The following is a 25,461-nucleotide window of genomic DNA, read 5'->3' as shown; positions in this document are numbered from 1 at the left end:
ACCTGAAACAGAGATTGGACTTTGTATAAGCCCCAAAGGGTTTAGATATAAAGAAAGGGTTCAAGATGAGTTCAAAGACATATTCTGCTTAGGCTTAAAAAATTATTAGGTAGATGAATTTGTGGCTGACAAGTAGAAAATTCCTGCTAATAGACCATAATAAGTACAAGTATTTATATATTAAATTTTCTTCCATAATAGTTCATTGTTTAAGTCATTATGTTAATCTGAGTTAATTTTTGTATATGGTTAATTTTTAATAAAGAGTTCTATTTATATTAGGAAAGGCTTATTTAAGTAGAAAGCATGCATTTTTTTCTGTGCTCTGTTTTAGGAAGGCTAATCTGTTTTTGAAAAATGGTCATAGCTTTCATATCATCATCCCACTTTTGGTGGCTACTACTGAACTATTGGCAAAGTATTTAGAAGCAATATGGTAGTCACTAGCCACATGTAGCTATTTAAATTGAAGTTACTTAAAATTAGATAAAATAAAAATTAAATTTTCTTAATTACACTAGCCATATTTCAAGTACCCAATAGCCATATGTGGCTAATGATTAATGTATTGGACACTGCTGAAATAGAGCATTTCAGTCACTGCAACAAGTTCCACTGGACAGCTGTGTTCTAGAATGAAAGAATAACTTTTGGCCTGGTCACTTGCAAAAAAAATGACAAATGTTGATCTATGTTTATAAGCAATTTGTGTATTATTAGTTGATAGGAATTATTACTTATATGTAACTATTTCTTACAATACCATGATAGTATTGCCTTTCCCAATTTCTTTAAAAATAAGATATGTCATTACATTGGGTAGTGTAATCCTTCTCCTTTCTGAGAAGCAGAGGACTAGACCAGGTAACTCGCAGTCCTTTTGGCTTTCTGTGACTGTAGGAAGAACAAGCACCATGCCCGATTTATATTTGTATTCCTGGTACTGGATACTTAGGTAATTCTTAAGAAACCATTTGCTGAATAAACCATTTATTCATTTATTTACTGTTTGGTCAAACTGGAAAAGCTCCTATTATTTAGAAATGCAGAAAAAAATTACCCTAAACTCAAATATGGTCAGAGATTAAGTAGAGACTTAAAATTTACCAAATTCTAAAATAACAACAGGATCTTCTAGGAAAGAACTCATGTCTAATTACATCTCAAAATAAGCTTATCTAACACATGGCAGTTCTTATTGGAAGGCAAGAAGTGGTGATGCTAGCACCAACAAGAAGAGGGCCATCTTCAGAAATCAATGCTAATGTTTCCCACAATTAAAACTGTCTATTTAATTAGTTCAATATTCTCTGGGGTCTGGAGGGGTCATGTCATTTTCAGAAGCAACCACAAAAACAAACTGCCTTTTGAAGTTTTGCTTTTTTTCTCACAAAGCAGAAGGCAGGACTGAATTGAGTCTGGAATGTTAATCAGGACCTAGTCCAAGTACATGGCCTACACTGTCATTGCATAGATAGGGATTTTTCCAGAAGCACAACGCTCCCTTTTATTTATGGCCTTGAAGTATACTTTCAACTCCAGCATTTTCCTGAGGATGGAAAAACAATCATGGTTTAGAATTAGAATCCTAAACTATCATACTGGAAGAGATCTTAGAGATCATCCAGCTCCATTGTCCTTTTTAGAGTTCAGGAAACGGAGGCCTAGAGAAAGTGACTTGTCATCTACAGTTACACAAGCATAAACGTGGCAGAAATGGAATATGATGCATGCACACAAACACACTACTATGAATGTAAATGATGTTTAGAGTGATCATATTACCAGGATTGAGATAAATAAATCTGGTTATGACTAATTCCACAAAGAGAAAATGAAATTCTCGACAAAAAGATGCTTATTATTATAAAGCCGTGGTGTGTCTGTTTAGTTGGATAGGAGAGATTTCTCTATCCTATATACTATATACTATTGCTGGTTGGTCTTGAATGCCGCTCTTCTGCTTATATTTTCCAATTCCTTCCTAGACTACAGTATTGGTTGGCTCCCTCATCCTTGTCTTCCCAGAACAGGAGTCCTAACCCCAGACAAAGCAGTGAACCAGACCAAAAGTAAAAATACATCCTAACTGGCATCATGGTTTTCCATCATCTCAGGTACAGAATTTCTCCAACTTGACTAGATATAATATGACATAGTGTCTTTGCCCAAAGTTAAAAATGCTGTCAATAATATGTTTATTGAACAAATGGATGAATGAGTGAATCATAAGTGAATGTGTAAATGTATGTGTGCATGTATGCATGCATGCATGAATGAATGAATGTGTTTGTTTTCTGCTCCAGGCTTTCATCCTGGCTGCTGGAGAGAAATGACAGAATGCATACGAAATTACAATTTTGGGAATTTTGTGCTTCTACAACTATTTTTTGGCTGAAATAAAATGCTTTCCTGGTCTCAAATGCTCACGTGGTGGGAACTTCATGTTTAAAGTTCCTATCGTGTAAGAAGGAGAGGGGATTGACTGACTGTTTCCCTTTGGTTTTGTCATGAAGGAAGCCAGGTTGCTGGCTTTTTGAAGGTGGGAGTCCATTTCTCTATTCGTACTGCCTTCAAAGCCAGTTCATCTTGTTCAGACCTATCATTCGTCCATTTCTCCAGACTGTGGCTGTTCACAAATCATAGGCAGCAGTACCAGAAGGTACCCGAAGGCAACGGACAGGGAAGATGGGCACATCTGGATACATCTGGATATTTTAATTCCATCAAAATTCATTCAGCTTGGTAAGACAGAAGAACTGAAACTCTATACAATTAAAGGGAGTTTTCAAAGAGTTGTGTATGATTTTAATTATTACCCTCAATTCCCAGTCTTAAATGTGGGAATAATTTATTAATATATATACTTTAAGTGGAGGGAGGTCCCTCAGAAGTATTTAAAAAAATTAAAATTATGGCATGTTGCTAAGTGTTACCAAGTAACCCTTGTGATATCCAAATTCCTGAAATGTGTCCACTTAAGAGGAGGTTATTTTCATTCTAATGATTTATATTTTATTTATTTCCCTAGTAAATGTACTTTCCCCCTCTACTAACATAGGAGAAAAGAAACATGAAACAAAAATACATATATTATAATTTACAAGTTAAACGTTTTAGCTGTATCTTCCCGCTACTATAATTATTACAAAGGCAAATTAATAAGATTAAGATTTTTCTGTCATAAACTGACATTAATGGCACATTCACCTTACAGAGAGATTACTAACACTTTATTTTCATTTTTGCTGAAAATCTTGAATAAGAAAAATCTTATTAGAATTTCTATTTACATTTGAGACTAGCTGGAACGAACTGACTCCCTTAACTCACATTTTAAAAAACATTTAAAATAAATTCTTCCACTCTTAAGAATAAAAGCTTCTGAATCTCAGAATTCAAAGGAAAAAGTCCCTCCTCCCCTTTAGAGCCTCAAAATACAATATGAGGGGGAAGTGGTGGGGTGGGGTTATAAAGTATGGAAAGGATGAACTTTACTGAGGGAGGGTTTTGGAAAGAGGCTCTACAATTGAGTCTGTTGTCCCCTGAGCTAACAGTAAGAATCAAAGATCATAGCTGCAGAATTTTAGAACTACTGAGCTGAAAGAAGCTTTAGAGCTTGCTCATCTGGGCCAAATGGCAAATTTTACAGATTAAGCAACAACACAGAGGACTCATCTAAAGAAAAACCACAAGAAGGATCCAAGTTTCCTGAATTCGTGTTGCTTCCACTTCCACCAAGTTGTCTGCAGTGGTTCTAATCCCACATCTGATAAGGAGGGCAATGAGAATCCCACTAGAAACAATGTTCTATTGCTGGATGGATGGCTGTCTCACAAAAAGGTCTTAATCCAGGGATTCCTTTAGGATAAGATGCTAAAGCAAGCAAAGGGATAATACTCTCTTGCAATATCATCACCATCATGGCTTCACTTCACTTATTTAACGATGATTCTAATTATTTTCTCACAGAATTGACATTAGCCAAAAAGTCTGGAAAACATCTTCCAAAAAGGAAGAATCTGGAACCTTTTTGAACTAAAAAGGCAGTATATGTGTGGATTAGTGAAGCATTTATAATAAAAACTAAGACTAGATATTTTATGGCTGATACACTAGAGATGGCTGCCATTCATTAAATTGTCTACATGTTTAATTTAGTGGCATCTTGTCGTCTCCTGCTTGATTTATTCTTTCAATTGATGCCTTTTGAGCAACTAATATACACATTTTAGGGTCAAGTACATATGAGAGGGTGAAAGATATAAAGACCAAGTAAGGGGGCATGTTCCAAGCACACAACTGAAATGCAAGGGAAGTTTGAGTGATAAAGAAGAGAGAAGAGAAGAAGTGCGAAGGAGGAGAAGCAGCAAGGAGGAGTTGGTTGGGGGAATAAGTATGGATCTAATGGTGGGATGGGATGAGGAAGCTGGTGTAGGGATGAAAGGACGTTTATGTTGATGGATACATGAGAAGATGAAGGGGGAAAGGGTTGTAGCCTTGTACAGGTGAGCTGACCACAATGACTGGTGTTTAGATTTTACTTTGGTGATGGAAAGATGAGGCTAGGGCAGGTAGGTTGATCCGGAGTGCTGAGGGCACTGCATACTTCACTCAAGGCCTGAGCTTGCTTAGGTAGGCAATGGGAAGTCACTGCTGATTAATGAGCAAGGAATCACACAATTCAGGGGATGTATGCAGGAGACACAAGAAACTGAAGGTAGTAAGAGGAATTAAGAGGTTATTGCAATAGTCCAGCTTATTCTAGAATTACTTCCAGAACTGGGAAGGTGGTATTGGAAAAGAAAGAGGATAGCTAAGTCATCTTTAAGTATGCCTGTTTGAAAGAGAAGTGGAATAATCTCTCTCCATTACTTTGAGCCACTGTAAACCTGGTAAGGATTGCCCACTGTCATTTGAGAACCCAAAAGTACTTAAGGAGGTATAACTGAAGGAGGTATAACTGAACTCTTAAAGGGGCTAAGGAAGAGGGTCTGTAGGACTTGTAGAACTCCATATCCATCTCAAAAGCATACCTTCCATCAGAAGGGAAAGCAAAAGTGACGACTGTGTCTTAGCCTAGCTCCCTTGAACTACCTACTGGGAACACTGCTCACACAAGAGGGGATCAAGATCAAATTAGGAAGTTATCACTTAGAACATTTCATACTGAATTTATACAGAATGATTTATGTTTTGCCAAGCCCATTCCCACTTCTTTTCTCACTTTCCCCACAGTGGCCCTGGAGGTGTTCAGGGTGGGAATTGCTGGGCCCATTTTACAGAAGAGAGTTAGATGCATGCCCCCGGGCACATGTGGAGTTCTCAGGACCAGAGTCTCCATCTCCAGTTATAGAAGTCTTACCGGTACACATGGCCACTCCCACGCTACACGGTCATTGTTAGAGGCATGTGGTCTGAATGTTATAGGATTTAAAACAGACATTGGTTGGATAAGATATGGGTGCTGTGGAAACTCAGCCAGGGCAGTGGATAAAGGCTGCCCAGAAAATGTCCTCCGCAGAACAAAACACAATCCAGAGCTCAGCTAGGAATTCCATTACTGCTTTTGGTTTAGAAATTGTTTATTTTTATTTCTTGGCTGAAATTTTTCATAACTGTCCCTGTCTCTTCTTGTCTCCCCTCCTTTTCTCTATCTTCTCCTGGCAGCCACAGCCCTACTAGGCATCCAACACCACTATCGAAAATTATATCTCACTTGAACAGGCTTAGTCTCCTGCAGGTGGCACAGTTTAAAATTGATACCAAAGAAACACATCTTACCATGATCAGTCTTTGATTCATTGACTATGCATATTAAAGACCCAGAAATGAAATAACCAAGGCTTGTAGGAAAAAAATAATGAGAAACGGATTAGACTCTTTCAAAGGGCATTTTCAAGCTCAGTTTTGGTAGTGGGCTTATGCAATCAGATATAATTGTCTGCACATGGTTGGTTATATTATTCCTGAAATAATTCCTAAATCACCAGATGACATCAGAGGGGGTCAGTGCTGACCCCACCCCCCACCTCTACCCACCCAGAGTCTGAGAGCTGCTCTCTTCTGTGCTACCCAATTAGGAAAGAAAGATGCCAAAATAGCAGAACGGTCAGCCTAATTTCCCACCAAGTCATGAGGATTTTCTTCAGTTCCCTTTTTGAATGTACCCACATTGTGTCCCATGCTCAATATTTTCCTCATGTCCCTCTCTTTCATGTATAAATGGAGCACGACTTTTTACTGGAAAAAATCGATCTTATATCTCCAGGAGATTCAGGAAATGCATCAACACATATGTGTTTGAACATGCATGCACACACAAACACAGTGATTTCCTTCTTTTGGAATCCATTTTTGAGAATGTACTTCCCTACCATAGTATCTCATATTTCCCCAAGTAGGCTTCTGGTAAATCAGCCTTTAATATAACAATAATAATGAGTATTATTAGCATGAGTTCAAGATGGGAAGGAGTCCTCTCCTCTGGAAATCCTTCTTAGAAAGTGACATGATTTCCCAGAAACTCTTTAACAGGTTAGCTTTGACATCCCCCTGCTTCCCTCGCAGAAAAGGTTCCTCCCAGAGGGAAATGTGCCTGAAGAAAGTACAAAATAAAAAATTCATGGTTGGAAGGGACGTACAAAGACCAATCAAAATCTGGTGCCTGAGTCCTTTCTCCAATATCCTTACTGAACAGCTGCCAAACCACACCTGCATTCCAACGATGGGGGACACTTGATTTCCAGAGGCAGCCAATCCCTTTTTTGGACAACTCTGATTCTAAGAAAGGCCTACTTAATGCTGATGTGCAATCTGCTTCTGTGAATCTTCTACTCAGTCATCTTATCCCACCCGCTTTACATCCTTCACCATGAATCTGTTTCTTCTCACAGATGACAGCCTCTCTAAAACCAGTATGTATCACCCTAATCTTCTCTTAGGGGCTAAGAATTCCCAATTCTTTCAAGCACTCCTCATAGGATAGAAGAATTAGGCATCTCTCAGTGCGTTCCAGCATGGCCTTGATTGTGTATGACTTGGCCAATGCAGAGTTGAAGAGGCCACAGCCTCCTTCACTGCACATGTTATCCCTTAATTAGTATAGACTAGGATCACATTAATTAATCCTGGCTACCTTTCCTTTCTTCCCTCCCCAGTTTACTTTAATCATAACAACAGAAACAACAACAAAAACATATCACCACCAGCCACCCATGGCTTTCTTCAACAGTTCTGAGCCAACAGTTCTGCTGGAGTCTCTGGTGACCTCTAAAACCCCAGAAAATCACCCCCTAATCTAAACAGCCTCCTTTTTCCGGGATGTCCTCTTGTCCCAGGTTGCTGTCACTGCTGCTGAGATAGCGGACAATTGATCTGAGAAATCAAGTTGGATTGCTGTCCCAAATCTACACTCGGTTCTCCTTGTGTCTGTCTGATCGATTTCACTCTGTGCGACATAGCTTGTCGCTATGAATTTTCATGCTAGTCAGGCGCCGCCAGCGCACCCAAGAACAAGTAGAAGATGCTCTGTGCCCCTCCCCATCTCTTCAACAAACCCAGCCTCTGTTCATTTTTTTCTTTTTTTTGGTCATCCACAGACAGATTAGAGAAAGGTTTTTTATTTGTTTTTGAGGCCACAGATCTTGATGCAATGGATTTTGGCCACTGGTTTTTCCCCCCAGCCCAGGGCCCAGCTTGTGGTGACATTTCCTACAACTGTGGCACTAGGTGTCACCTGTTTAGCGGCTCCTCTCCGTTGAAAGCATGTGGCCGCAGGTGCTATGCAAACACTGATTGTATCTGACAGCCCTAGACGCCAGCTGCCTGCATGAAGCCTGCCCAGTCGCCACTTTTTTTGTGGGGAGAATGCTGCCGACGGCAGCCCCGATCCAGAGATAAGAAACGAGGTGACCGTATAGCTAAGACAAGTCCTACTAAGTGGCATTCTGAGCCCCATGGCTTTAAAATAATTGGTAGTGGTAGAATAAAAACAAAGGGAGGGGGGCCTTGTTTCTTACACTGATGCCCTGCGGACTGTACATCTGACTGGCTGCGAGTCCGTCACTGTATCCTCCTGTCTGGCTGATAACATGGCGAAGGGTATCCACCTAAACAGATGAACAACAGAGAGGAAATTAGTCAGGGATATGCAGGGCACGGGAGACAGACCATCATCATACAGACTACTGTTTGGGCATGGCAAATCAATGTGACCATTTTGGAGATGCTCTTCCTAGGGAAGGGGCTACTAGGATGAGGCTTAGTCCCTTCTACATGCCAAATACAGTATCAGTTCTGCATTCAGTACCCGAGGCAGTAAAATGATAAAAGGAAGCTGGAATTCCTCACAATGAGCCCAATTCAACAGTGGTGCATGAAATGCCAGGGACTGGTGTGAACAGGAGGTTAGAGAGGAAAGCATTGAGGAACTTTCCCTTCTCCCCACTTTCCTTCCCTATGGATCATCCTAAGCAGTGTCTCCTTTGTTGGATATCCTATAAAAGTCAAAGTTCTGTTTAGAGGAGGCTTGGGCAGCCATGCCACCATGTTACGTGATTGAAGGCCCTGGTTTTTTGAGGATTTAAATAACGGCCAGTTGTGTAGCCAGTTAACTACCGTCAGTCCATGTCACCTCAAACTTGTTTCCAGGCAATGTTTCCTGAGCGAGGGGCTGAATCACTGAACAGTTGGTCTATTCCGGGTAGGTAATGCCTCCTGTTCCACTTGCAGGGTGAGAACGTGGATTGACATGGCTCAGAACTTTCCAAACAATTCTGACAGAGCATACTGCTTTACCCTTCACACCGTGCTTCATGCTGAGATAGTAGGATGGCTTCCTGAGGCAAACTGAAGGGGATAGGCTTACTGAGGAGCACTGAGGTCTTATACCATAAGACTTGATTTCTGCTTCCCAACATCGACTTATATGCATCACCAGAAACCCAAGTCCTTTGGCCCCAGGATAACTGAGAAGATGAGTTTAGTCAACCTGGCTGAGTGTTTGTAAATCTTAAAAAGTAAACATGTCCTTCTAACAAATTTGCCTACTCATTAATTATCTCCTTCTTTGGCAAATACTGAGTATGGGAACCCAACAAACAAGAGGGAGACCTGGAAAGTGAGACAATGGGTTGAACTCCTCCTTCCTTTCCCTTTGGTGAACAAAGAACACACTGGTTCCAGTTGCCTGATCCGCCTCGGTCACCTCACCCTGTCCTCGCTGCTCCTCTCCTGCCTTCCTAGTTTGACTGACAAGCCAGAGCCAAATGCATTCACAAAGTGTGGACAAGATTCCCCACGACAATGGTTGTCTTTGTTTTGGTTTGCTTTTGGTCCTTTGTAAGATTTTGCTTCAGTTACTCTCTCTCTCTCCCTCTCTCTCTGGACAGGTGCAGGAATTGCCAATATGTCTGAGGCTCTTGGACTCTAATGCATTCACCTGGCAGTGCATTGGCTGGGTCCCTACCTGTGATTGCACGTTGGCTCCAACCTGGGCCCCTTGGTAAGAATCCCCATTGAGTGACTGCACGCTCATGAACAAATCTCCAGAGTTTGACATGTTAAAAGAACTGGAAGAACCTGGAAAGGAAAGAGTGAGGCACCTGAATCACAGAAAGGAAAAGGCTCAACCCCCGCAACTAACAGCCAAGAGGAAGAATGACATGCAAAGCAACTCTCCAAATAAAAACGAAAATGAAAATAACATCAATAGAGTCTGGTTAGTAGCATGAAGAACAGAGCAAGCAAAAAAGGATGCATATTGCTTCTGTATGTGAAGCCACACCTCACTACCAGTTGCCAATAGGATCGCTTTCCCTTTGCAACTTCAAGCTGAGAAAGGGAACATTTATGCATCTTAATTTAGTCTGTTTGGATTGGAGACTGTCTCCAAGCCTAGGATCTCTATTCCATGCCTCTAAAATGCTAGGGTTGGCCAGATGACCACAAACTGAATGGGCTGGTCAATGATGCTTCTGCCCCCATAGTGGAATGCATGAACCATTCTGCTGGATTCCAAATATGCTACTGCTAAACCCATCTCCTCTAACATGGAAGCAGCACCTGGAATGGGAGTACATGAAAACACTGTCACACTTTGGGACTGATCCTGTGTATGAGTCCATTGACATTCCTAGAAAGTAGGTGGGGTCCCCTGCTGGATGGCAAACATCCCAGGAGAGCCTTGATAACTGTAAGAATTGGTAAAGGTCTTCTATCCTTCCTTGCTATCTGTCATTATGGAAGAAGATGAAACAGAATAATGGGCCAGGAACCCTGAAGCATGCATGATATATGAAATAATATAATTAATAATACTAAAAATAAAGCGGATCTCAAGAAGGACAACTAACCATCTGTTCTTACTTCCCAGAGATGGAGCCACAGCTTGCCTTTAAGTCCATTCTGGCACCACCCCCTGCTTCCACTGTGGTAAACTTAGCCCGCCCTCAACCTAAACACATGGATGGTAAAGCTCAGTATTATTCTGAAGTCATCGTGCAGCTTAGCGCATTAGGAAAGAAAGCTCAACGTGCAAGGTTTGGTTAAAACATGACATTAGGCTGGAAAAGGAGAGACCTCAGGGACCCAGGTCAGTTCCACTCTATTGTTTCCAACCGTGTTTTGCTCAAATTGCTCTCTTGCCCTCATATTCTGACAGCCAGCATCTGTGTGGAATCACCCAACAGTGATTCAGGTCTCAGCTCTGACACTTTCTTTTCCAAGATGGGGATTTGAGCTCTTCTAGAGAGTGATCCTGCCCCATATAAAGGGCCATAGCTAAGTCGAGATTATTTTCCCCCCCAAAAGAGTCACTTAACTAGCAACACTGCCATTCTTATCTGTGCTTACATATCCACAGCATTGTCTTGCTTCGAGGGTCACGAGCCATTTTGATGAACCAGATGATACACAAACTTGGAGACCAGGTAAGAAATATCTCCATATTTTATTTTTAATTTGCTCTTTTGGGATATTCATCCATATGCAAAGAATTAGCTAACAATTTTGTTACACAGACTGATCCTGCACTCTAACTCCCTACTCCATTTCTAGGAAAAAGGAAATGCTTTCTTTGGGAGGTATGGGGGACTCGAGCATCAACCAGAGAACTGTGGTATCTCCCACTGTTCTGCTACATGTCCTTTTTCTTCTGCCACTCATATCTCCATTTAGCTTATCTGAAAGAAATTAGAAAAGTTGGGTCTTGGCAAAATAGGCACAAGATCTAATCAGGTGTGGCTTACACTCAGTCAGTGGGGTGAATGCTTTAGCCTGTAACTTCCTTCTATTAATGTGGTACAAATGTTTGCCATCCCCCCCCCCCCATGTGGGTAAAGCAATATTACATTGTCATATTAAGATCTATAATGCTTGGGCCTCTTTGCACTAGTTACATCAAGTCTTTTCTTTAATCACAGAGATATAACCTGAAGAATAACAGCCATTTTGCCATAAGTGTTACGATGCATGGCTATATTTAGATGTCATCAAACCAAGACTAGTCAGCTCCAAGAACCCAGATCATAATTGTTTACATATCATCAGCCTCTTTTTTTTCCCTCAGAGTGTTCGGTTTAAAGCCCAGGTACTTTCTTTCTCTCCCAATCAAATATCATGCAATAAACACACACACTATATGCTTGGCTGATGGTTTATTGGAAATTAGCACACAAACTGTGAAATGGGAAAAACCCCCAAAGGGCTACAGTGATGCCAAGTAACATGGTATCCATGAAATCATGAAGGCATGGGATATGCCATTTACAAGATATATACTGCAATTGACACAGATGATTTAAAAAATATATGTGCATAGATAAATTGTAAATATGTCTGGCTGCTTAATGTATACAGGGATAAATATGCGCATATAAATGTAACTTCATGTACAAATGCATTTGTATCAGAGCAGTAATTGCAGGAATAGTCCCTTGTGCTCTTGGCTGTGCTGTTTCAGCATTTTATTGTCTCTGTATACCCATGTACACACTACCATGGCTTCTGACTCTCTGATAAGTATCTAGAGGCAGTGATTGCTCTGAGGGAAGAGACCAGGTTGCCACTAATACCACAAAAAAAGCAGACAGATGTCCAGGTAGAAATCTAAATAATGAGGGGAGGATACTCTTTATCCAGCACTAGAAGTTGGAAAGAACCTATCACAGACTGGATAATCTTTGGGGAAGTACATAATTCATTGTCAAAGAGTGAATGGACTCCCTTGGAGGTGGTGTGAAATTCTCAGAGCTAAAAAAGAATTACCTGGTTTGCTGCAAAGGTCATGCAGAAACCTTATCTGCAGGTTGTTGTAAAGTAATAAGCAATTACTAGAAGCGCATTTTAAGATGTGCTTGTCAGTTAAAAGATTCTGATTTTGGCTTGGGAAGGGAGGCAAGTGGATCATTTAAGCTGCCACCCAGACAACTAGGGCAGGTACAGAACTAAATCTGCACTCAACTAGACAAAGAAGAAATAATGGATCACCTATGGCTTCTAGTGCCTTTGCTCAGGCAAACATGATAATGAGGAGATATGTTAACACCCATTTATATAAGACAGCTTCCCAAAGAGTCTAGATAATCTGCAGAAGACTTAAATTTGTTTAGGAAAGAATAAGACAATTGACTTCATAATTTAAAAAAATAGAGAAACAATGCTAAAACCTAAACCTATTGAAATTTTGGGCCAGATATTTCTTTGTTGCGAAGAATACCCTGTGCATTAAAGGGTGTTAAGTGACAATCCTAGCCTCTATCCAGCAGCACAGGCTTTCCCCAAATTGTGACAAACAACAATGTCTCCAGGTATTGCCAAATGTCCCCCAGGAGGCAAAGGGCCCCCAGTTGAGAGCCACTGACCTAAAACAAGGATGGATTTACATTTTCCTCCCAAGGAACTCAGAATATTTATATATATAGGTTCATTACTTTACACAACAGTTTAATGAAGTAGCTGCCTGGCAAACAGTGCCCTAATTTTTCTAGTTTAGAAACTGAGGCTCCAATTTATATAAGGTGACGGGCTCATCAGCTTAGACTCCTATACCATTTGGAGCCACAAATGATAGAGCCATTTTACTAGATGTAAGTAATTGTCTCATGTTAGTATTTCCATTTCCCACGATTCTTCTCATTCTGAACTATCAAATCCGTGTTACTTCACACTAAAGCAAAGTGAAATGGTAAAGCGTTACAACCCCTCTCAAATGTGAGCACACTCTACAGTTCCAATCCCAGGAGGCCGGGGTTCTGCTTCCCATTCAGAAATAAAAGGGAGAAACAGAGGAAAAAAGAACATGAGAGAAAACTCAGAATAATTTCTCTTACTTGTTTTTAAAAACCAAATTTTTTTTCCTGAGAATATACTAGAAATTTCATTCAATTTCTCTGGATGTTTTGCCTCATCTCTAGCTGTGGTACTACCTAGACACTTTTCTTAGGAGATTTATTATGATAACTTTCCACCAACTCAGAAAAACGATAAGACTATATACTAGGGCTTGCCATTGACAAAACAGTGCCGGGTGGAGAACTTCCATGGCGGAACATGATATTGTCCTTGACACACACACAATTAAGTGAAATAATTCAAATCTGAGTGTTCTGAGTCTCAGTAAGCCTGGCATCACTTAGCTAATCATAGAACCTAATATAATATCAAGGCTGACACTATGCCACAGCAAACATCTTTAACTCACAAGCCAACTTCTTTCTTTTCAGATGTTAACATGCTCTCCAGAAGATAACCCAAGCTTCTGGAAAGGGTTCTCCCTTTTTCTGAGGTCTTAATTTTTGCTTTTAGTAATTTCATCAAGAGATAGAAAATTGAGAATCTGTCACTTCGAGTCATTCCAAAAGAATTTAGGCCTCAGGGTTACAACTATTACATCCATTGGTTTCCGTTTTTGCTTTCTTCTTTCAAACTTAATATTCTCTCCTTCTTTATATTCTTCCTCTTTTGCTCCCCCATTTTTCCCAACTCTGCTAGTATAAAAAATGAAGCATGCTAAGTGTCTCTGAATGCTTGCTAATCCCCCCCAGTTCCTGGTCCTAAGTGATTTTTCTGAATTATGCTTAAGGTAGTAGGAGAAAGATATACATCGACCAAAGGACTGTTCAGAAGTAGCCTAAATAAAAGTATTATAGTACTGCTCTTCACACAAAAGCCTCTAGAGGGAGGAAGATTTACTTGTGAAGTATCTTCCTTGCAATAGAAAGAAGTATTTTCAGTTAGTAAAACTTCTGGTAAAAACTCTCATTTCAATATGAAGGATATAAAAAGTTGCCAGTTCTCAGAACTCTGGACTACAAACTCAACCCAAATATATTTTCAAGTATTAACCTCTTATTTAAAACTTGCTATCTACTTCAATTATCACTTGTTCTTTGAAATGAAGGAAAAGGCAGTAACCCATATAATAAACCCCCTATGTGAAAAATGGACCTTTTTTTAAGCTCTCACTTTATCTGTGCAATGATTTGGGCTGTGTTAAGAGCAAAAGAAAATACAGAAAAGCCCATTTATAACTTTTGCTGTTAAGATGTTCATCTTTTAAAATTCCATGCTATTGCACATACATAATAGGGTTTTCTTTTGTCTCTATTTTAGAAAAAGCACTGTAAAGGAGCTTCTCTGCATATTATTTCCAACAACTTAGGCACAACTGGAAGGCTTAGCTCAAATTTTCCATAATAATTTACTTTGTGTTCAGAATAGTCACGTGAAGTTTAAGCCACCAGAAAAATTCCTTAGAAACTGTAATCAAAGAGTGATATTCCAAAGAGCCAAAGTGATTATTAAACACAGAGTTGGGGGTTGAAATGCTTGCTTTTCTCTTTTTAAGTGCTTTAGGAAAGAATAAAAAGTTACGGATATAGTAATGAAGGGAGTCCATGGGGCCCTTCTAAGGACTAGTCATAAATCATCCTAAGCCGTCTGCGATGCAGATATATCAGGGACAGAAAAAAGTCATTTTGATATCTGTTTTGCATTATGACAACCCATGCAGGAGCGTTGTGTTTTTGCTAATGTTGACAGAATTCTACTTCTTCCAGAGAGGCAGGTGAAAATGTCTGCCTAGCAGTGCAGTTCAACTAGTGTTGCTGGGTCTGAAATGCCTAAAAATTGACCAGATGGGGAAGAAGGAAATGATGGCTATTGGCTCTGTTAGCCTTGATCCTTTATCAATCACACTGTGTTGGGAAAAGGACAAAAAAAAAGACACAAAAAGCAAATATGCTCCTCACAGTAACCCCAACCTACAATGCTGGGAAAAATAAAGCTGGATTGAATTCTGCATTGTCTTACCATGTCCATGTTTACAAAGCCCAAGCCACTCTTCAAGCATGATTCCATTTAAACAAAAGAAGGCCACTGACTTGGAGAACCTCAGGATAACAAATTAGTGCATCCAGAAGCTCACAGAAGATGCTAGTGGTTGGAGCCCTATATGCTGCCAATAATAAGCCGCCATAAGGTAGAAAGAAACTTCTTTTAGTGGACAAACAATCTTTGGAGTCAAAGATATCATATTACCCTTAGAAATGTAAGAAATTAGATTTTTAATCTCACTGTAATCTAGTATACTTAAATTTGTGACCGGTTTAAGTGGGAGCCATCAATTTTCTTGGATGGGCATCCCACAGCCAAAATCAATGCATCTTGCTCATTTTGGGGAAAACACCATAATCTGAGATAAAACTTCTTTAATGAGGAAATATGTTTCCCCTACAAAATTTTAAAAAGATGCATAAACATGCCCTCTATAGCATACAAATACCGAGTTTATATTTTATGGACTATTGATGGTGTCTTTTCACATGTGGAAATTCAGAACCGATGGCACAAGGCACACCCCAAAACATATTACATTAACCTAAACTCTGAAATTAATGATATAATACATACTATAAATATAATATAAAACCTACTCTATAGCACATGGCTGATATAACATAAACAATGAATCTGAATAATTTGAATTAATGACTGGCAATTTTCCTTGTTTACATAAAGAAAACCAATAAAATAAAACAGTAAAGAACAACAACTATAAATATAAATGTAAATATGCATACACATATACATATATGTAATTGTAGCCTGGCTTTGCAGACCACAATATTCTAATGAAACATTTGCTAGAAGAGTAAAAATCCCACATAGAATGTATACTAGCAGGTGACCCAGCTATTATGGGAGGGGAACAGCAAAAAAAGATCAAAATAAAAATAAGTACTTAATATAAAATAGTCCAAATAACAGAGCCTCAAAAGACTATATCTAAGTGTTAGGTCTTCTTATTTATTAGCATCTCTTAAACGGAAGATTTAGAAATCCCCTCATTAAAACTAACCAATTTGTCTCTGTATGAACTTGAATAGAGCACATTAGTGCAAACCTCCAGATAGTCCCAACTCGTAAGCAGTATAATACATTGTTCTTTGAAAATGAAAAGAAAAAACATAAAATGGTATCAACAACAAAAAAGACAATAATCATATACATAAATCAACCAATCAAAACCCCAAAGAATGAACAGAAAACCTCCATGTAGGAAAAGCAAGTAAAAAATGAAGAACAATCCCCCAAATCAAAGGAAAAACTAACCAGCTGAGTTGGGAGTTGAGGGTGAGTTAGCTTGGCTTCCATGGGCTGACACATTGGTAGCAGTGACAGCCGTTTTGGCAGCATAAATATTGGCTTCCTCTTGAAATTTACCTATGTTCTTCTTGTACCGGATTCGCTTATTTCCAAACCAGTTTGATACCTATGGCAGTTTAAGAGAAGAGGAGAAAATTAGTATTTCATACTTCACAAACTTTGCAGAAGAAAAGGAAAGGCTTATGAGAAGGCTGAAGAGAGGTTAATTGGTCTTTTCATTTCTGATTCTGTAACAACCAAGAAAAGGCTTGAGTTAAGAACTTTGAGAACAGTCAACTACATAAAATGACTTTCTTTTGCTTACTATAACTAAAATTTAGCCAAACCATTGTGATAAAAAATTTTCCTATGAAGTAGCTGCTCATTTAAACTAGGACCCTTTTAATTTGGGAGAAATATTTTAAATTTGCTTTACCTCTTAAGCTTACAACACTAAAATAATGTACTGCAGGAGAAATGCCTGTTACTTATCAATACTAAAGCTGATTTTGAGCAAGCAAAATGCACAGACCTTTAAATATCCATGTGAACCTACACCAATATATTGGTGTATACAGGTGATAGATTTATTTCAAATTTTTACAAGTTAAATTTCTTTAATATCAACTTAGCTTCTTAGTTGTATTGTGCTATAGATCTTAGGAGCAATATAATTCAGTCCAACAAATTTTACTAAGTATCTTGTGTAAAGCTCAATGTTATGTACATAAGGAAAATCTGAAGCACACGACTGATTATTCCATTGAATTCCAGGCTTTATTGTTTAAGCCAATAAACAAAATGAACCTAATTTACTTTCATTTGTTCATTTATTTCTTTCATGTGGCTCACAGCAGCTTCCCTGGCTTGATTCTTTGTCCCTATTCCCTTTACACCAAGACCTCTGCCAGACACAAGTGGAGTCACAGTTAAATTCAAGTTTCTCCTCCATAATTCCTGCCTTAGGAAGGAAAATTTTATACCCCATATTCCAGATGTGACTCTAAAGTAAAATGTTTGGTTTTAATATAAATTATAAAACTATGTATTTGGTGAGGGAGGGAGAAGCTGATAACATGTATACCACAGCTTACATATAATTTATATCGACATTCACCACCCCAAAAAGGCAGAAAAAGAAAAATCTTGCAAAACTACACCGGTTTTTAAATGCTTTAGGAAAATTAAAATATCTTATTAGCAGGCCTGTGCAGTTTATAATTAGCAGAAAGGCTAGGCCTCTGCTCTTAAAAAAAATCAAGCTATATCACTGTAATACTAGTAAACAAGAGAAAAAATAAAATTTAATTAGAAAATGCTTTATTGTAAATGCTGGTGCCTACAGCAAAACATTTGAACTGGAGAAGGAAATTCTAAAGGGGACTTTGGGGTACATTTAAGGACCACTACATACCTAATTTCATTTTAAAACTCATGTTTCTCTTGAAATAAATTTCACTATTCATATGAATCCATTATAATTATGGTTGCTTTTTGACTTTTAATGAACAGAGAAAGGAAAAAAGGCAGGAAGATTTTTCTGAGGTAACTGGACGAGGTGGAAGAAAAGAGGGAAAAGATGAAAGTAGTTTGGAAGGACTTTCAGGGAAAGCTGGAGGAGTAATGAAATCAGCTACATGTGAAAAAAAACGAGACGGAAGGTGGTGGAGAGGGCTGCTGTAGGAATGATTCTCTTCTAAATAAGCATAAAAGTGGGAAGAAGAGGGAAGATGTGTGGTCAGTTCAGGCATTTCCTGCGTTGTCCACTAGGTGATATCATAGGCACTGGACAATGTATAGAAGCAGCATTTTCATTCATTTCCTCATTGTTCAACAGTCTTGTGCTAAGGGCCTCCTATGTGCTAGGCAGTGGGAATACAGATGTGACAGGCACAGCCTGAGACAGCTGATACAGGTGGAATAATGGACTTCGTGGGGAGAGTTTGTCTCACACTCTGAACCTAGAGTTTGAAGGGCCTGTGGACACAGCCATGGTGAAGTCCAGTATGTAGTAAGATATATGAGCCTGGTGTTCGGGGACAGAAGACATCTGGATATACAAATAGAGATATATTTGCAGCTGTGAGAGTAGAAGAAATCACTCCAAAGGCATAGAACAGTGCTTCTCAAAGTCATGTGTGCATGGAGAGCTTGCTAAATAAAACAGAGTCCTAGAACCCACTCCCAGATATTCTGATCAAGGACTGGGTTGAGTCCCAAGAATTTACATTTTCATTTCTAATAAGCTCCCAGATGACGCTGATGCTGCTTTCTGGGGATCAAACTTCAAGTTGTACTTATAATAGAGGAAGGGTTCTTTAGGGATGATGTCCTCAGAGATAGATGGTCAATAGATGGATTTCAGGTGGATTTTAGAGGATGAGCATATTTTTGCATTAGATGAGGGGAAGAACCAATAACTTTTAAGATAATTTCAAAAGAATCCGTGGCTTAAAAAAAAGAATGAACAGGTGTGGCTGGAGAGGAGGGAAGAAAACCCAGGGAAAATATTGTCAAGGAAGCTGAGCACCCTCTGGATTTGGTAACTAGGGGGAGATTTAATAAATCATGTGGCCAAATAAAGCACAATTGGCAATGAGGCCACCAAGACCCAAAAAGGAAATGTTAGTTCTCTGAAACTCCACGGTCAACTCTTGGCAAAACCAAGCTCCTAGTCAAATGTTCTTGCTATGTTAGGATATTATGTTGTCTCCCATTGGCACCTTTTTGGTAATGGCACTGTCCGGAGGGAGTAATGTGATGGAAGAATGACATGACCTTGGAGTGGGAAGAGGAAAGGGAAAGGTGAGACCCCATATGCAAATAATCATTTTAGTGAATGAACTATTTGCACATTGAGTTTCCATAATGAAGGAAGTAAAGTCTGGTGGGTCAGGCCAGAATGATACCTCATCTGGATATGACATAAACAAGTTCCTGAAGAGGTCATTTTACCTTCAACAGGGATTTGGGATTTTGAATTCCAGACTTGGAATTCAGACAATATAGTGATTTAATCCTGCGTTAGATGCAGAAGTTTCCATACCTGAAATTCACTGATTTATGAGTTAGTGATGTATGGTTCATACCTGGAAATATTTCTTAAACTTGCCGCAAATATCAAAAAGCATTAGTTCCTTTTTGAGTGTGGGGACAAGGAGCCTAGATTTGGACAAGGAATAGTTATTAGAGCCCTAGGCAAAACTGGGCCACTTAAGGTGGACCCCTTAAGTTCTGTTTTTCCAGGGCTATAGAGACTGGAAATGACCTTCTACTGGCTCAGAGCAGCTTGGAAAGGCTTGGGTTAAAAAGGAGTTGATTCATGTTGCCTTATCTGAAAGGATGTTTCCAAGCCTGCTGCAAAATCTGCCCCATCTTGTTGGCAAGGCCCTGGCAATCTCTTCCTTGCGATACCCTTTGTGGAGTTTTATATTCTGACTGGACCTAATTCTGCTTGGCTAAACAAAGGTTGACGAGCTCAGCACCCTGTGGGGAGTAACAGGAACCAAGATTCAATTCAAGGAAGTACAGATGCTCAATTTATACCAAACAGCATCTACTTCATTTGAATAATGTTCAGTTAAACTTCTCCCTAAAGTAAGCCTCTTCCTCCCTCCCTCTGCCAACTGTTAATGAAAATACCAGCATATACGGTTTTCTTGCATGTGACATGATCCTGAGGAAGACTTCCTCTGATGGATTTCAGAATTTTCACTACTGGTCTCATCAAGAGACTGGGTGGTGGTATTTGAGGTTCAGACTGAATAAGAAGTTGGAATGGCTCCTTTGAGCAGTCATATAAATACTGCCTAATTTCCTCCTGCACATTAATGATGAGGACTTCAGGTCTATAAAAATTGTGTATCATGTACCTTTCCAATCCAACAGGCACCTGTTATGGTTATTGCTCTTTGGGGGAAGGGGGTACTCAGTGACATGTTAGCAACCACTCCATTGTAATCATAATGACGTTAAGATTGCTCTACTCCATCAGCTATAGAGTCAGCACATCGAGATGAGACATTTAAGTCCCTTTCATTTCAAAGGCTACACGACTACCAAAGCCCCCCTTCACAGATTCTTAAGGTCCCTGGGTTGGGCAAAAAATGGGCTAAGGTGTTACGTTTAAGAAAGCAGCAAAAGAAACAAAGCTTTCCAAATTTAGCCATGTGAAGCAAGGCCATGCTCTGTGGGGAGAGGTCTATTCCTGTTTTCACTACTTATTCTTCTTTTACCCTTGCCAGCTGCCTCAAGTTTTGCCAGGTATTTGCCATGTGCTTACCTTAATATTTTAAGGCTTTGGCTGATACAACTTGCAAGGCATGAATGTTAAGTAAAGCAAGACCGCCAGGCCCTGCCGCATGACACGTCCACGGCAAGGCTATGGGCTGCGCCTGCTGAGGGGCTCCTTACCTGGGAGACTGTGATGCCACACTTCTTGGCTAACTCCTCTTTGGCTTCCTCACTGGGATATGGGTTGCTGAGATGGGAATAGAAATATTCGTTCAGGATTTCCGTCGCTTGCTTGTTGAAATTCCGTCTCTTCCGCCTTGATAAAGAGAAAGGGAACAGAACGACAACAACAAAAGTTCACACCAAATAAATATTTAAAAAAAAAAAAAAGGAAAGGAGAGGAGAGGATCTGAAAGAAGGTAAGCCTTTGAACAAAAGATGAGCAAGAGGGGATTAAAAAAAATGCCTGGATGCCAAAACCAGGGCTATACACAATATTTCATTGTGTAATCCTGGATCAACTGAATACCACCAGCTGGGTGATTTTGGGTGGTTGTCTAAGCCTCAGCTTCGTCAACGGAAAGGAAAAAGAGTCATATCATCCTCACAGGGTGGGAGTTAGGATGCAGCAGGGCCATACGAAGCAAGCGCTCAGCACCGCACCTCTCCTAAGGCAAAGGCTAGGACGTAGCAGGGGTGGCTTTTAATATCACGTTCCAGGCATTGGTCCTTATTCCTCGGAGCAATCACTTTGAATTATTCAGTTTTCACAACTAATGCGATAGATGGTCATTCCCATTTACAGAGGAAGGTCACTCAGCTGGTACCTTATGGCGCCAACACGGTCACTCCGGTTTGCCCATCTACAAAACCAGCCTCTTCCATACAAATCGCCTTCTGGCAATTACAGAGACTATGTAGCCAGAAGTCCAAAAAAAAAGTTATCATCTTCTCTCTATTCTATCCTCCTCTAAAGCATGTGACATTTTAAAACGCATTTGGGGAAGAGGGCATGGAACTGACTGAAATTAACCCCTTGACTGCTTGATTCCCTCAAAAGGAGAGAAGTGGCACTTCTTAAGCAAGAACAGCTGCTAAGTGGTAAAACAAACACCCACAGAAATCTTTTTAATATATGGTTGCTGAAAGGAAGAAAACTACTTTTTGAACAAAAGCATTTTTCTGACTTTTAAAAGAAATGCTAATTGAGCTAATTTAAAGTGAGAATCCCTTTTTGCCTCCTCACAGCTAAGGCCTGTGGATGGCTGGGGAAGTTGCTGAGGGATCCCAGGCTCATTGCTGAGGTTGGCTATCTCTCCTTGAGATCGTGGCCTGCCATCTTTAAATTAGCTCAATTAGCACTTCTGCCTTTCTTGCTTTTATCAAAAGCTTTTCCTTATGGATGTGAAAAAATTTCCAGAACATCCCTGGTTATGCCAGAACACAGACCTTCCAATTTAGCCAACAGAAAGCACTGATGGCCACGCTAAATGGGAAATTCAGCTAATATTTTCTTTCCAGGGTCCCACTTGGATTAATTAACGCAATAAAGTGCCTGATTTTTACCAGATGAACACCATCTGTCCAAAGGTGTTAACCACATCTGTCCAGATTATGCCAAGCCCAAGTCACTCTCCCAAGTCATGCTGAGTTTCTGGGTCACTCAGCATCAGAAATTGGACAGACGGGATTAAAAAGCCCCACAGAAAAGTAGGCATGTGCTAAAAGCTCTTGCATTTTAAGGAAGATAGCCAAGTGGCTAACCCGAGCTACAAGCAGGTCTTTATATAACATTTGTCTTCTTCTTTGCTTAAAGAAGACAGTTATTTTAGGCCTAGGGAACCAGACCCTGAAGGTTCCCGTAATTGGGAGAGCCTTGGTTCATTCATTCAGTTGTTTGCATTAGCATTACAGTGTATTTTTTGGGATTCTTCCAATTGAGCTCACAGGAAGCCTCTCTGGAACAAGCTGGTGGTATGGGGATGGTGCAGACAGCTGTTTGCGGCCCTCTTCTCATTTTGTTGTGTAATCTTCCCTGGGTGGTCTCATTTACAGTGATGGACTCACTTATCACCTTTTGCAGTGGCTCCTCAACCCAAGGGCCTTTGAAATCCTAGCAGAATGTTAAGAAACCTAGTGAAAAGAACACAGGTCTGATGATAAGGCTGTTCCGAGCTAAGACACCTCATTTCTTTGGCTTGAAGTGTTATCAGTTTAGAGAGCTAACATTTGCGATCTCAGGTCTTTAAGAAATGTGGAAGTTGATTACATATTACAGCATGAATACAGTCCTTTAGGGAGAGAGTCAACAGAAGCTTTTCAAATCCCTGGATCCATGGGGGAAGTTTTTTAAAAAAGACTTGTGATGGTGGAAAGTGTGGGCATCATAGACATAGACGGCTAACTCCAAATGTGCTCCCATGTGCTAACACTGCTTTTAAGAGCCAGTGCCCCATGTACTGCTGCCTATTCCAGACACCTTCCAACAAACTGTTTCCAAAACTAGTGTCACCTCCATCTTCTTCATTACTTGTATTATATCATGACAACACTGTGAATACAGCACACTGTATTTGTTAATTTGTTTGTTCATTTGTTCATTCATTCATTCAAATTTGAGTATCCACCATGTGCCAGAACCTGGGCATGATTCTCAGCTCCACCTGCTCTCTTACCTTTACCAGGTGATTGATCCCAAAGCAAGTCTTGCCAGTTCTATCCATTCATATCTATCCCTTTGCTCCATCTTTTTTGCCACTGCTATTTCTGAAATGGGTTTAGATGAGCCACTGCCTATCGGATCATGATCTCCGCTAGTGTCCTTCAATAGCGCTTTCTGCAATGATGCAAATGTTCTTTATCTGTACTGTCTGGTACAGAAGCCTAATTTATTAGCCACATGGGGTAGTGAGCAACTGGAATGTGGACAGTGCAACGAGGAGCTGTTTTTTTTTGAATTGTACTTTAATTTAAATTTAAATTCAAATAGCTATATGTATGGCTAGTGGCTACCATCCTAGGCACACAACCACAGACCAGGGCTTCTCAGGAACAGTGCCCAAGTGGCACTGCTGGAAGGAGAAAATGAATACATGGCCCTACGGATACCATCAAGATCATAAGATGTCTTCAAAGCTGCCCATTTTAGTCTATTCCATAAGACACTGATGTTTGTCTTAAAATAAAAATGTTTCCCCTGAATATTTGAGTAAAATTAGAGAAGGTTTTCCATATATATTCTACGTTCTTCCAGACCAAGGATGATACTCCTCAATGACCATCCCAAACTACTTTCACCTCCAATTCAGCTCATCTTCAGAGTCACCAGAGTAATTTGGCTAAAGCGTAGATTTGATCATGCCATTATTAATAATTATTATTATATGCAATTATTATATTATAATCACATGTAATTATATAATTTTAAAGACTAATACTAATAATTATTATAATTAAATTGTTATATGTCAGACACTATACTTCTTCATATTATCTTATCTAGACTTCTCTAAAGGAGTATGCCCAATTTACAGAAGAAAAACTGAGTCTTAGGGAGGATAAGCCACCAAACCAAGGTCACAAAGGTAGTCAGGATTGGGTCCAGTATTTGAATCCAAGCAGCAAAATTTTAAAACTCATGCCATAAATTACTATACTCTCTCCTAAACATCTCTGAGTGTTTCTCTGCTTACTAGGATAAAGTTGAAAATGATACCCCAGGAACATTTAAGGTTTTTCAGTGGCCCCATCCTATCCCCAGTGCCTCAATTTTCCCAGCTTGACACATGCTGTGCATAATTTCACTTAGTCACATCATATGCTTGTCCAGTCCCCAAGGACACTATGGCTTTCATATTCCTGTGGCTTCTCATACCACCCTGTGAACTTCACTTCCAGGGCATTTGCCATGTTTGCCATGTCTCCCCAACAAAGCGGTATATTCCTCAAAAGTAGCAGCCGTCCACTCATATTGGAAGCCCTGATAGCTAACATATAGTGAGCATTCAAGCACAAAATGCACGTTTAAGCTGAATTGTGCTGTTCTTTATTATTCCTTCTTTTGGCAAACCACCATGCTCCTCTGAGCTTCAGTACTGCCCACCTTCTCCCCGAACCTCCTTCCCCTTTAAGTGGAGCTGTGGGACTCCTCCAAGCTCCCCCACTGCTTGGGAGATGCACTTCATGTGCAGTGCACAGTCTTACCTTTAGTTGTAAGACTGCTGTTTGTCCCATGAGATTACAAGTTCCGTGAAGGTAGGAATTACACTTCAATGTACATTTTCAACCTTGTGATGCCAATGGTTAATATAGCATCTAGCAGATAGTAAGAGCTCAAATGGATAAATATATAAATCTGAATAAAATGCCAGTTTGACTAAACCTTACAGTTCTTGTCCCAGGATGTCCTATCCGCTTTCTGGCCAACTTCATTTTTGCTCATCTGTGTTATGTAATCCCCTCTATCATTAAAGTGTAGAGGTATATTTCAAATCTTGTGTTTGTGATTTTATTATTATTGCCAGCAAAATATTATAGAAAAAAGTAAAAATTATTGCTTGTCAATCACTTAGATGGTTAATA

The 25,461-nt window shown here is 39.7% G+C and overlaps 1 protein-coding gene across 8 annotated transcripts in view; it reads right to left on the bottom strand.

Annotated features, from left to right (window-relative positions):
• PBX1 (PBX homeobox 1) overlaps positions 1–25,461 on the bottom strand; it is a 322,770-nt gene that overhangs the window by 60,432 nt on the left and 236,877 nt on the right. For 4 of the 8 annotated variants that reach the window (XM_023590620.3, XM_004464827.5, XM_058310048.2 and 1 more), the window contains 4 exons: positions 21,061–21,196; positions 16,615–16,774; positions 9,470–9,582; positions 8,022–8,111 (listed from right to left, as the gene is read on the bottom strand). In XM_023590620.3, coding sequence (XP_023446388.1) covers positions 8,022–8,111; positions 9,470–9,582; positions 16,615–16,774; positions 21,061–21,196 — 499 coding nt within the window. The remainder of the gene's footprint in view (positions 1–8,021; positions 8,112–9,469; positions 9,583–16,614; positions 16,775–21,060; positions 21,197–25,461) is intronic. The other 4 variants (XM_023590621.3, XM_071207549.1, XM_071207550.1 and 1 more) reach the window with 1 other exon arrangement.

This window comes from Dasypus novemcinctus, chromosome 13 (genome assembly GCF_030445035.2).
Source record: "Dasypus novemcinctus isolate mDasNov1 chromosome 13, mDasNov1.1.hap2, whole genome shotgun sequence".
NCBI classification, from domain to species: domain Eukaryota; kingdom Metazoa; phylum Chordata; class Mammalia; order Cingulata; family Dasypodidae; genus Dasypus; species Dasypus novemcinctus.
This window is presented reverse-complemented; position numbering and strand designations above follow the sequence as displayed.